This window comes from Larimichthys crocea, chromosome III, assembly GCF_000972845.2.
Source record: "Larimichthys crocea isolate SSNF chromosome III, L_crocea_2.0, whole genome shotgun sequence".
NCBI lineage: Eukaryota > Metazoa > Chordata > Actinopteri > Sciaenidae > Larimichthys > Larimichthys crocea.
The window spans coordinates 34,628,778-34,642,710 of record NC_040013.1 but is presented as its reverse complement, the minus strand read 5'-3'; the positions used below and the strand labels follow the sequence as shown (position 1 = coordinate 34,642,710).

The window sequence follows — 13,933 nt, the reverse complement described above, 5'->3', positions numbered from 1 at the left end:
TCCCCATATTTGAGCTATTTGTACGTTGGTTTATTTCAGACAAGATGTGCGCATCACCTTTTTTTGGAGGAAAAATTACAGAAATAGTGATCCAATAGTGAACCATTTGGTTAACCTGCCAAGGTCTCAAGTTGAGAAAGTGGAAAAAATCAGACATGACTGTCTCTATAAACATGTTAGCATCACACAGTATTGTTACATGTAGTAGATGATAGGTTTCTTTAAATATGGGTTCAATTTAAGTTTATAAAACTGCATCTTACATCTATTTTAGAATATATTGTTAAATGTGTGGGTGTGATTAATCCGACTTTCCCACAGACTGCGACTATGTCACAGCATCTGTCCATTGAATCTTGGTAAGTGTCAGAAGCTTTAAACACAAAGGACCCTGAATGTTCAACAGGGCCACCCTTTCTAAAAATAAAAGCACTCAATGAGGTGCTTCAAGTCATTTTGGATAAAAGTGTCCGCTAAATACCATTTAGTATATTGTATTACTCCCATTACTGCAATATGGACCTCACTCTCTCACTGCCCATTGACTTCATCCATTCCCAGTGGGCCATCTATCTGTCCATTGACTGCCATTTAGTGTCAACAGGGCCATAACTCGTTAGCTGAATGACATTTAGACATTCAGCAGCTCGTTTCAAAGGCCAGGGGTGAGATGGCTGTTGAGGGGACACTTCTCTCTCCCTCTTTCCACTCCCCATCAGTTTATCCACCTTGGTCTTATGCATACTCACTGTTCTCAGACACTGTATCTGTTGCCTCACTTACCCTCTGTCCCCTCTCCTTTTACTTTGCAACACTATCTTTCTCTCTGAGGAACTATATTATTGCGCAGGCATTTAATGTATAGTTGTAGAGAAAATATTTAATAATGTCCTTTTGCTGTTATCAGCTTTGTGATTTGGCCACTAGATTTGCCAAAATCTTCAACTGATTTTGTGATTTTTTTATTTATTTGGTTCAAAAAATAAGATGGTGACTCAGCGCCTCTTCAACTTGACCAGCAGTGTGACTGAAACTGCACTGTTCTATTTATTACTCTGCAAACTGTGCTTCCTTAATGTAACGTTTTGTATGCTACAGTGGCCCTGAGAGCTCAATGCACTGCATCTTAAGTAAACAAATGGAGAAAACACAAGCAAAGGAAAACATCTTCATCAACTTGACAACATATGTGCAGCATTTAGAAAACACAATGGAAATACAGACAACACAACACATTACAGAAACACTTCAAATACAGAAAATGACAACCAAAGTGTTTCCAGAAGATAATAGTGCTGAACATCTCAAGTGAGTGTCTAATGCACCTCGCAGAACCTGTGGAGCCAAAAGGGGAATTCTTTTTGTGGTTGCCTATAGCCTACATAAAAACATTTTGGTCTTCTGTCATGGTGAATATCTTTTCTCTCACTCTCGAGTAAAAAAAAAAAGAAAAAAAGATGAAGCTTGCTGTATTCCTTTGCTGTTATACAATTCCAGGCCAACGCTGGTTCATGTGTCAGTAAAAAAGGTGGTCGTGAGGGTGACAATTGGATGGACCCCTTTAATACCCAGATCTCTATTTTGTGGTGAGTTGTTCCTCGAGATATATATATATATATATATACAATGTCTCAAAATAGATAGCAACATGAAATGGGGGATACTGATTTCTATGCACTGTGGTAATATCCCTTCTCTGTGGTAATATCGCTTCTAGTAGATAGATTTAAACTTGAAAACCTTTAAATGTACCTGAGAAGAGACATTTGTAAAAAGTGGCAAAGAGAGGAGAGAAGGAGGCTGCTTTCCTGGTGGAAGTAATCTGTAGAGTCCGTTGGGAAGGCTTGACCGGGTCTCAGAGACATTTAGCTCGAAATTCGACGGTTTTTATCTCAAAAACAGTTGTACAGGTTTATTTTTCTAGTGGGGGTCTAGAGGCATTTATTTATGCTGAACTTAACCATTGTAAAACAATTAAAAACTTATGGCGTAGTTCTCTCTCTCTCTCTTCATGTGTTTCCTGCTCTGTCTTTGTCTCTTTCTCTCAAACAAATGGGCACAAACCAAATTAAACTTCTTGTTATTATTTTGCAGCACAGACTGAAGTCAGACTCAGACATAGAAGCTGCTTCATGAAATAAACCATGTCGTGCTTGTTTTGACCTTATGGATGTTCAGTGTCTAACCTGCATTAGCTGCAGTCTAGGCAGGGGAGTGTGGGAAGAGATGACTCTCCACTGTTTTGAATTTGAGCTGCGGTGTCCAATCTCACATATTGTACCTTTTTAATGTATTCACTTCAGAGCAATTATTGACTTTACAATTACTGTATTTACTTGATAGGTTGACTGCACATACAAACAATTTGAATGGTTCTTACATGCAAACAATGCATGACGCAGGACAGATTATTAAATTTTTTTAGGCTATACACACAGCCCCAGGCCTACAGTACCATCTAACAAGAACTGTTTCATCAGCAACACAAATGTGTGAAACCATACTGGAGGGGGCTGTAAGCCTGGATAAGTTGAGTTTACTTTTAAAAAAATTGAGTGACTTTAACTTAAAAAACTTGAGTTGCTGAGTTGTTTAATTTAAGTTCAGTACACTAAATACCAAGTTGATTTAACTTAATATCATTTGTGAATTCAACTGTCAATTTATTCAACTTAAATTTTAAAGCTGAATGCACTAATCTCCAAGTTGATGTAACTTAAAAATTGCTTTACATGTTTACTTCACAGTATCTTTAAACCAGAAACTTTAAATTAAGGAAATAAAAAGTAAACCACAAAAGTATATTATTTTCATGTTTTATTTTAACTTAGAGCAAGAGATTATTGTCACTTAATATTTCTAAACAACCGTATTTAGTTGAAAAATGAAAACATAAAATTAGTGGCAATACTTATGCCTTCTGTAGTGGACATTGGTTGTTTGGCTATAATTTTTACTCATTTTAGCTACCCTACTAATCCCTGTTGTGCTCTAGAGGACATCCCGGCCTTTCCAATGATATCTCAAGGGTTAAGATTGGATGAGGGGAACTTTTTTTTGTATGCAAATGGCAGGAAGAGAGAAATAGTAAGTCAAATATTCTTCAGATATTGTTTTTTACCTAGAATAATTATATATTTTACTTGTTTATGAACATACTACATTCAAATTTCTGCCCCAAAACACATTTCCTTGTGGGCTAATAAACATGTATGTATTTTCTACATGCAATAATTAATGTAAAAAAATAAATAAATAAAAAATCAGCAAACAACACTGAACAGTACCTTAACTTTAAACTGCATCTGGCAGACGAGCTGCTGAACTAGAACCCAATGACAGTGGCGAGAGAGTAGACGACAGGGAAGAGAGTGAAGAAGAGTACGAGCCGCACGCAAAAAAAAGGATTCTACAACCGGAAGCATTTGTAAGAAAATATGGAGCCAGGCATATGCCAGAGATGGTAGACTGCAAACATGCAGAGAGGTGTCAAGGTACAATGACAACAAAGTGCAAAGCAGGCCTAGTGACAATAGAATAAACAGTTCAACACATGATAAAGGACAATGTTTCAACAGAAAATGTACTTAATATTCTTAGTTTCACTTTTTTTTTTTACTTTTTGTTCTGTTGTCCACTACAATGGACATGCTGTAAAATCTCAAAAGTATTTTTTTTATGACTTTCTAAATCACAAATGAAGTTAAATTGTAAGACACCTTTTTCCTTGGTTCTCAGGAGGGTATTTAAGTACAACCAGTTTATGTTAACTGAGGTGTGACAAAGACAGATTTGCACACTAGATATCTTCACGGGTCCACCTAAACCCTTGAACCCAACGCAGGACAAGCATGGGCCCGTGTTTTTTTCAGTCCAGTTAGGGTTAGGTCACAGATCTGTTTAACATTTAACATAACAGAACTATGCAACCAAGTGGCCTGCTCAGGATGTGAAGGGTCAGAGAGCAGAGGTCAGATTTATCTCAAAGAACACAGATGAGAGCAAATGCTAACATTATATGGGTTGTTTATGGGTAGTACATTACCAGGTGAGGCCTGACTTCACCTGTGTGAAGCACCCTCCAGTATGGTGTCACACATTTGTGTTGCTGACAAAACAGTTCTTGTTAGATGGTGCTGTAGGCCTGCGGCAGTGTACGTAGCCTAACTTTGTACATAATCTGTGTTTTGTGCCATGCAGCTTTTGCATATAAGTGCCATTCAAATTGTTTGTTAGCACAGTCACCCTATTAAGTAAATACATTGTTTTAAGTCAATATGTCCTGGATTAACCCTTATGTGTTTGTATTTTCCTTATTAAGCCAAAGTCTGCAAATATAGTGAACCATTTATTTATACACGTATTACAGCCTAACGTCTGAAATCAGGAGAGTTGTGACTGTTATTTAATTCTGAATTACTTTGTGTACACTTTGTGTTTGAAAACTAGTAATTTCAGTGACATAATGAATAAATAATACTGATTATAACACTGTAAAATGTAAATGTGGTGTGGTTGTTGTGTAAACCGATACAGTGTACCTGCAAAAGCATTAATAGCATTCTTCAAACAACTGGTTAATTAAATTTTGTTGGACCATCTACAGTCTCCCTATGAAGTAAGTACATTTTTAAAAAAAACTTTTCACTTCAGTATTTCTGAAAGGGGGAGAGTTGTGACTGTGACATAGAACTGATTTTGTAACTTCGTGTTTGACACACACACACACTCACAGGTGGGTGTGACAGTCACCTGTATGAAGGCCCTCCCACTATCTCTGTAGCTCTATAAAATTGTCAACCTTGTCAGAGATTTCAACCAGGAGCATCTTTTCTCCCTCTCTCTCTGTGTGAAGAATTGAAGATGAAGCTTGCTGTGTTGGTTTCCCTGCTGGTTATTGTACCATTCCAGGTCGTAACTGGTTCATGTGTAGGCAAAACCGTGGACGTATGGGTGGTCAACGGCCAGTCTCTTACAGGGGATGGACCCTTGAATGACCCAGAACCCTATGTTAAGGTGAGTTGTTTATAAATATATACAAACATGAAATGGGATTGGTTTCTATGGACTGTGGTACTTTCCCTTCTCGTATGACTAGTAAATACATTACTGTTACATTTTCATGACAATATGAGACATTGTTTCAGCAAGAAACCCACATTGACAGCATGATAGGTCTTGCATCAGAGCAAACCAACAGATGCTGAAGCTCCTGCCATTCAATTAATTCACTGATGTTTATATTCCACACAGTAGTCCTAGGCTTAGGCTTAGTGATATTCCCTTTTATGTAACTTCTTTCCCCAACATTGACAACATGACTTTATCATACCTTCCAAATATGTGATTTAAAGTTCTCTAAATTGTTTGCAAGTTCTTATTTATTTTCCATGTTAGTATTTCAAATAAAGTAAATAAATTGTTCCTCAATATCATCTAACACAGGTGAGCATCGGTAGTCAGATCAGGACGACCAGTGTGATTCATTCAAGTTCCAACCCATCTTGGTGGGAGGAGTTTCGGTTTTTCAATGCCTCCGGCAACATGTTGAAAATTGAAATCTGGGAAGCTGATTCTGGACTTCGTGGTGATGATGACCACCTGGGAACCTGCACGGAGCAACTGATCTCAGGAGGTGCACAATATCACGCTATACAATGCAGGGCCTCAGACTCTGGTTATGTCAAAGTCATTTACAAGTGTTTCTAAATAAAACTTGCAGTGGCTCAGTCCTCAGCTCAGTCCATCCTGTAAGACATTTGGACTGTAATTGAGAAAAGTGAAAGAATAAAATCAAATGAAAGCAATTGTGTTTGTTAAAGTATTTTATCACTGTCACACCTGATAGTCATCTGTGTGAAGTCCCCTCCCACTATCTCTGTAGCTCTGTTTAAAACTGTCAACCTTGTTGGACATTTCAACTAGAAGCACATTTTCCCTTACTGGTTATTATACCATTTCAGGCCATAGCTGGTTCATGTGTTGGTAAAACTGTGGGCACGTGGGTGGCCAGGATCCCTATGTTGTTTACTCAAAATGTAAACAAACTTGAAATGGGGATAATGGTTTCTATACACTAACCCTAACCCTAACCCACTGTATGACTAGTAAATACATTAGCACCATTTTCATGTCAATATGAGATATTGGTTTAGCAAGAAGTCAACACTGACAATATGATGGATATGGCATAACAACAATCCAACAGATGCAGCACCCTCTGCCATTCAATTAATTAATTGATGCTTCAGTTTAATTTTGATTTAAATTTAAATATCACTTTTAATCAAAAGATGGAATAAAATAGAAATAAAAGGTTTTAGAAATCTACCTCTAACAAAAGTTACATTTACTGATATTCCCTTTTAGAGGGGTGGTTAATTATGATTTCAGGAGGTCTGGATAGAGAAAATTTCCTTATGTGCAGGTCCGTAGCATCATCATGTTTAAGTTGCATTATAGTTTAGTTATACATTACAATTATTTCATATATATATATATATATATATATTGAAGCAGCATTGTCATTGTATCAACATCTGCACAGTGTGAAGTCAATGACTCAAGTTATTGGTTGGCTGCGATCTTCCAGATTAAAAGACGGTTTTCGGTGTCAGCCTTCCGCTGTTTAGCACACGCCATGGCACGTTGACTCATAATCTGATCGCTTTTCTCTCTTGTCTCCTGACTCCTTTGTATTTTTCTCTCCATCACTGTCACTGCCGCTCTATTCAGTGATAGCCCACACTACCCCACCTGTGACTGGCTGACATTCTTGCCCTCACCTTAACCAATCTCAGTCCTCATGCCTAAACCCAACCAACTCAAACCCACAAAGGCAACGAGTACTGGCCAATCAGAGACGAGTACTGGCCAATCAGAGATGAGTACTGGCCAATCAGAGACAGGTAGGATGTCCCTTTCGCTGAGTAGCGGTAGGACACTATCAGAAAAGGGTTGCTGGTCAAAATGTAATCTCTGCCAAAACTGAATAAAACTCAGTGATATAGTGTTTCCAACTCTATGTCCAGACAGGACAGAGAATGGGTCTGTGAGGTGGCGTAAACCCTAAGCGACGAAGCCCTAATGATATGCTTTCCCTTGGTCCAGCATACTCAACCAGGCATAGCCACCAAGGGTGTCTGTCGGGTTTTATATCCTGGGCAACGGGTGTTGATCAGGGACAGTCTTCTTATTCAGGAGGGGATAGTTGATGCACAGGTGCAGACTGTCATTTTTCTTCCTGACAAGACAACAGGAGCAGCACACCTTGACCTAACTATCCAGCCTTTCAACAGTTCCTGTATTTACTCTTTCACCTCTTTCAACAGTGCCTTTGGGACTGATGAGTAGGTTCTCTATACAGGGATTTTGTCCTCAAGGGTGATCTGTAGGCTTGGTATCTAACTGATATCATTGCTGTCACATGCAAAAGCTCTGACCTCTTCACTAAGCACATTGTTGACTTTTGCCCTTTGTTCATCATCAAGGTGACTGAGGTGGAGGAGACGGATTGGTGTTAGTGGAGCGAGATGGAATTGTTAACAGTTACCATGAACTTGTGTGGGGTCTCAGGCAAGTCTGCTGTGATCACTTATTCAACACAGTGGATGCTGCCAAGGGCTGTCTTTCTCAGTAGAGTGACTGCATGCTTTATGTTGTTTCCCACAGGTACAACCTTTTTTTAATGACAATCATTCCTGGACTAACCCTTGTGTTATTCATACTTTCCCTATTCACCCAGGATGTCTGATGGACCATTTATATATACTTTTATACCATCCTGAAGTCTGAAGGCAGGAGACACAAAGTAGCTGACTTACTATCTTTCCTGTATAATATTTAGACTGTAAATAAGAAAGTACTATCTTTCCTGTATAATATTTAGACTGTAAATAAGAAAGTGAATGAATACAATCAAATGAAAACAATAATTTACGTTTATTAGAGTATTTACAAGAGGCCACTTAAATGCAAGACGATCAATGGATAGTTCACATTAAATATGATATTTCCAGAACCAAATAGACCACAGGCATGATAATTGAGTACTTTTTTATTATTATTATGAGATATAATATATGACTCATCTATCCATCTATCCATCCATCCATCCATCCATCCATGTGAGAAAGAATTGTGCCATAATTGCTGTATTGAAAACTGTACTTAAGGTACAATATGTAAGATCTGACTGGAATTCAAAACACTGGAGAGCAGTCTCGCCCCCCTCCCCAGACTGTAGCTCACACAGGTTGCCAGACTAAAGACACTGAACCTCCATGAGGACAAAAAGGCACAGAAAGGTTTATTTCGTGAAGCAGCTTCTATGTCAGAGCCTGACTTCAGTCTGTGCTGCAAAATAATGACAACAAGAAGTTTAATTTAGTTTGTGTCCGTTTGTTTGAGAAAGAGGGAGAGAGACACACACACACAGGGAGAGAGAGAAATACAACGTTACTGTTGTCCCATCCACCACACACTCTCTTCTGTGGACTTTGGTCACATTGTTTATTTAAAATCATAATCCCTTCAGCCGCTAGAGGGCTTGCACTTAAACCTAAACATGTGTGTTTTCACTTGCTGAAATGATTGATGCAGTCTTGCTTGAGAGGACAGTCTCACATTGCCAGTACGTTCATGTAACAAAATGCATGCCTGACAGGGACTTACTCCTTCCCTTTTCTTTTATCCTTATTATTTTTCTCTACCAGTTGTATATCTTGCCTTACCCTGCATTTAACCTGCTTCATCTCTTTCTCTCTCTGTGAGCTCCACGCTAATCATGCACTAGACAGTTCCACAGGCCCCAATTCCACTTCAAAGGGCAAGCATTTCCTCCTTGTCTGTAAGAGGACCTGTCAGCCCTGCCTGCCTACCTACCGCAAAGAGAGCAAAATAGACAGAAGGAGAGAGTGAGAGGGGATGGAAGACAGAAGGAAAGGATGCCAAAAAAGCAGTAGGGGAAAAAAAGCATAAGAGCTGAGAGCAGGGTCCTCGAGGAGAAGCAAAGAGGACCTGTCGGTGTTGTGGGTAGCACTTCACCAGATGAATCACATCAGCACAGAGGTGCGTTTTTGTCAAGTGTGTGTTAAAAGTATGAGTGCTGTTGTGCATGTTAGGAAGAGCACATGTCAGCGCTTTGCCAATCTTAGAGTTGGTGGAGAAATTAAAAAAAAAAAAAAAAAGGTATTCAGGACCATTTTCAGGCTTGAGAGAGAGGAAAAAAAGCTTTACCTTGCGTTTTCTATTTCTACTTTTTTCTTCTGCTTTTCCTACCTCTCTTTCTTTCTGACTTCTTCTTCTTCCCTCCCTCCCTCCTCCTCCTCCTCCTCCTCCTCCTCGCTCGCTTTCCCACCCCGCAGCAGGGAACAAGCGAGAGGAGAGAGCAAATGGCGCAATGTCCTGTTCCTCCCTGTCTCGTTTTTGGAGCGTGAATTAAAGATGCATTCCGTGCCACCATTGTTAGGGTAATAAGAAAAAGTTATCTTCAAAGGGTTCGGGTGGCGAGAGAAGAGACAGCCAGGGGGATGGGAGACGAAGCCTGTGTGTGTGTGTGTGTGTGTGTGTGTGTGTAGGGACGTGGGGTTTGGGTAGAGCAGAGATTTTTTTTTTTTCTTGAGTCCTTCTAATGCGTGAAATTACACCTGCCACCTTCCTGTCTGTGTACTAAGTATGTGTGCGTATGTGTGAGTATGAAGTATGTGTGAGTGTGTGCACATAATTACACACTTTCATATTTGTGTATATGTGCTCGTCTACAGTACATACAAGGACCACTGAACAATTCTCCAGTTAAACACACACTAACCACGACTCATTCTCCGTCCTGTGCGCTGTCTCGAGCTATATTTCTGCTAACACAGTGTACAACATGATATTATTATTAAAGGTTCCAATTCCTATTAACAGTCAGTCCTAGATAACAAGTTAATTAACTCTCTGCCCTCCTTCTCCCCTGGCTATCAGCGCACAGGTAGCCTTTCATGTTGCTACCGAGAGATAGAGGGAGGTACGGCAGTGAGGGGGAGAGGTGAGGACGATGGAGGAAAGACGGAAGCGTGAGGTGGAACGATAGAGAAAAGGAGCAAGGGAAGGAGGGAGAAAGTAATGGGAGAAGAAAAGGATGAGGAAAGAGAGGAAGATGCAGGGTGAGGGCAAGAAGTAAATGAGGGGATGGAGGTGAGGATGGAAACATGAGCTAAATTGGATTTGGATGAGAAACCGCTGAGGGGGTTGTTAAGTGGCAGGCACAGTGGATAAAATGAAAAAAAAGTGGTGTGTTTTTTTTTTCCTTTTTTAAATTTCATCATCTTTTTTTTTTTCATGTTTGGCATTTCAACACCTGCTCAGAGCGCAGCAGGAGATGAAACAAATGGAGAAGGAGGAATGGGTGGGGAGGAGATAGGGGGTGTGAGCTAAGGAGGTGAGCATTTGGAATGAAAGTGTGGCTGGGTTTTGATCTCTAATGTACTTTAAGCAGCTTGACATCCAGATCATTGTCTTTTACAGTAGGAACTAAGGGCTCTGCTGGAGAGCTGGGCACCACATGAGTCTGGCTAATACCAGACATTTCTAATTATTTAAATGTTACAACTGTTGTTATTAATCCAGAGTGCATCTAGATATACCCTATAGGCAATACTCCATTTGCTTTTGCAGTCAGAAGTGTGCATAGTCGTAAAGTGACACATGCATAGTTTCATTCATGTGTTTGTGCTGTGCTTAAAGCCACACATGATTGGTTCTTCTTGGTCAAAACAACTATAGCTTTGGCACTGACAAAGAGATTGAATGTTTTCACATGGAAAAACAGTGAAATTACACTATATTCTTCCATGTGTTGTTCTAGAGGGTTATAACATTGTGAATCAGCATTTGTCAAAGGAGGACAGAGGACTGAAGTAGTAGATTTCTTTGTGGCTTTACTCAAACATTTCAGGCAGTACAGACATAGCACCAACACGCCACCAGGGGGCCTCTGTAAATACCTCTCCTGACAGGTAACTTCTGGCCAGGTAACACACCTTGATCCGGTAGAGCTCCCTCTAGGGTAATACCAAATGTTAACAAGCTCAGAATACTACAGATATTTTCTTGTCATACTTGTATTCAAGTAGCATCTATCAATCTTGATTGTACTTTAGAGACTTAAAGTCATCCTTGCAGAACAATCCATGTTTTTCCATGTTTCACTCCAGTATTTTCAAAATGGGCCAATAAACACTGAACCTGTATTTTACCACCAAAGTTGGATCTAATTCTCGATGGAAAAAAAATCTAGAACATGCATGGTACACTATTAGTTTGTTTCTGACATGCCAGCTGCTAGATTTATTACAGATTGGCAATGCTCATAAGGTACTGTACAACTAATTATCTTAAATCTAATATGAATGCACATAGATCCCTGGGTTTGGTTGTTATACATATTAATGTCATAATTGTCACAATTCCCCTCTTTTTCCTAAATTCTATTGTCATATGTTTCTCCTTTGTTGTATTTACACCAATTTCTTATCATCCTTGAGTGTTCATCTGCTATAGTACTATAAATGTTACTGTTTGTTAAACAAAGTGTTTTCCCTTCCCTTTAGGGGACAGTTAGTCACTGTTTGCTATTACATTGTACACACCTATTTAAGGTTACGATACACAACTTTTACCTTGAGGCAGAACTGTTGCTTCTCTAAGCCTCCTGTTTGTCATCTCCTGTTTTTTTTTGTTGTTTTTTTTTTTGGGGGGGGGGGGGTTCCAAACACTAGTCACTCATCTTGTTGAAGTGTCTATTTGACAGCAGCATGCAGTCCTGAGCCTGAGGCCAAAGTAACTATCACATGCAATGACATAACAGGTCTGAAAAAGCACATGTCTAGTCTTGTGATATCCATCTTCCTGCTCTTGGCTATTGTACTCACAATCTCACATCTCTATGACTGATAGCCGAATCATTTTTACTTCTTCCTGAAATAAATAAACAAATACATTTACTGTTGTTACTGTAACACAAGTCATTTTTGTGTACTTACTAAAAATAAGTAATTTTAGTTTTACCTAAGTATTATCAATCTCAAGTATTGTATAGCTTCTCAAGACCAAGAAAGACTTGCAGAGTCTGTTCTTTCTTCTGCTGTTCAGTGAATGATGCCCCCAAACAATGGCCTTGAAGCTGACAAGGCTCATTTACCATTAACGTCGGTTCTAGGATGACCATGGTATTGTGGCCATGTGGTTATCATTACAACCCTACTGCAGAGCCGGTGTCATGCCAGTACTTGTGCAGTTATACACACATCTGATATGAATCATTGTTGATTCATGAGAGTTTGTATTTGATCTCATCGGGATGCTTGTTTTGCTGTCATTGTATGTGTGTATAATGTGGGATAGTATTGGTATGTGTGTGTCAATGATTTGGTCTGGCTGGTTATGAGTGAGTGTATCCCTCAGGCCTGTTTTCCAGATCAAGGCCTTCATGGTCTCAGCTCGGTGAAGAGGTCATGACAGCCAATTAGCTCACACTAAATTGATCCAACTACCCATTTGTGTGTGCACGTGTGTGTTTCCCAATCAATGCTCATGTTTTATCGGATAAACCATTACTCATTTCATTGAGTGATTGGTACATGCAAAAAGACTCAAAAACAGGGAAACTCTATCAGATTAATGCACGTGCATAAACACTTTTAATTTATACTCAAAACCATAATTGGCAATTTTAGATTCTAATTGTTGTCTTTACATATATTTATAAAGGTTAAAATGTAAATTTAGTGAAAGCTATGAAATCCTGATTGCAATTTCTCTAGACAAAGCATGCAGAGATTCACTGACATTGTGTTTTCTAACCTTTCAGCTACCATAAAAATAGGCAAGTCTATACAGTTTATCTCCTTCTAGTGGCAAAAAGTTTGTTTCTAATTATACCACTAATGTGTTTTTCACCTCAGGCTTCTGTTATTTATCTCATTAGGTCACAGTGAGAGTCTTTAACGGTCTCAAAGCTTATACATGCATATACATATACATGCTATTGGGGTAACATAAGAGCAGGAAAAGCACAATTGATACCTAATGAGTTAATTATGGCAGTGTTTCTGTTATCCCTGTTCCAGCAGTAATACCGTTCTCACGTGGTTGCTTTTTGAACAATAAGTCATGACATCAGAGTATTACTCTGCTTTATTTTACCTTGCTACGGGATGACTGAGGGAAAGAGGATGGATTTTTTTTTCTATGCAATTGAAATGCAAAAGTCTTAAAACATTTTTTGAGTGTACTTTCAATTTCAAAATTTCTCCTCAAGTGCAAAACTTCCCCAATGTATCTGTTTGTATGGAGAATACTAGGCAAGACCCACGTGCACTGATGCTAATGTGTATAACCATATAACCTGCAATTTATTTTTCTGCTCTTGTGGATAACGTGGTTGCATCTTTCTTTTTGCCATTGTTGTGGACGAACAAGAGGCCTGTGTTATCTCAGCTCCTTACTGTGGTTAGCTTCATTTTAGGTATGTAGCATGTACATATGGGAAAGGTCAAGCATTATAACAGGGAAGAAAGTTTTCTGAGGGAAAGAGTCTGATTTGACCTAGGGCAACATCCAAGGGTTTTTTTTTTCTTCTTTTTTTCAGTAAGCGCAGGCCCATGTGTTAATCTGCCAAGCTCAAGCTTGAATCCCAGATTAGAGGAGTTTCTGTTGATATGGTAAATATACTTGTGGACCTCAAGATGCAGCTGTGCATCTTGGGTTTAATCCAGAAGGGCAGGAAGGGAAGCTTTGACGGAACATAAATTTCAGTGGAGCAGAGAAAAGTTGCGATAGTGGCCTGAGCCAACACAAACTAATGTAAATATACTGTAAAGTTGACAAAAGTAGTGCAATTTTGGTGGAATAATTAGCTTGGTGGTCAAATTAAAACTATTTCAAA

General features: G+C 39.1%; 1 protein-coding gene across 1 annotated transcript; it reads left to right on the top strand.

Annotated features, from left to right (window-relative positions):
* Positions 1-4,834: 4,834 nt before the first annotated feature.
* LOC104919008 (multiple C2 and transmembrane domain-containing protein 1-like) lies at positions 4,835-5,797 on the top strand. The gene is made up of 2 exons (XM_019270553.2): positions 4,835-5,016; positions 5,446-5,797. Exons 1-2 carry the CDS (start codon positions 4,864-4,866, stop codon positions 5,707-5,709), a joined length of 417 nt encoding a protein of 138 aa, XP_019126098.2. The 5' UTR covers positions 4,835-4,863; the 3' UTR covers positions 5,710-5,797.
* Positions 5,798-13,933: the final 8,136 nt, after the last annotated feature.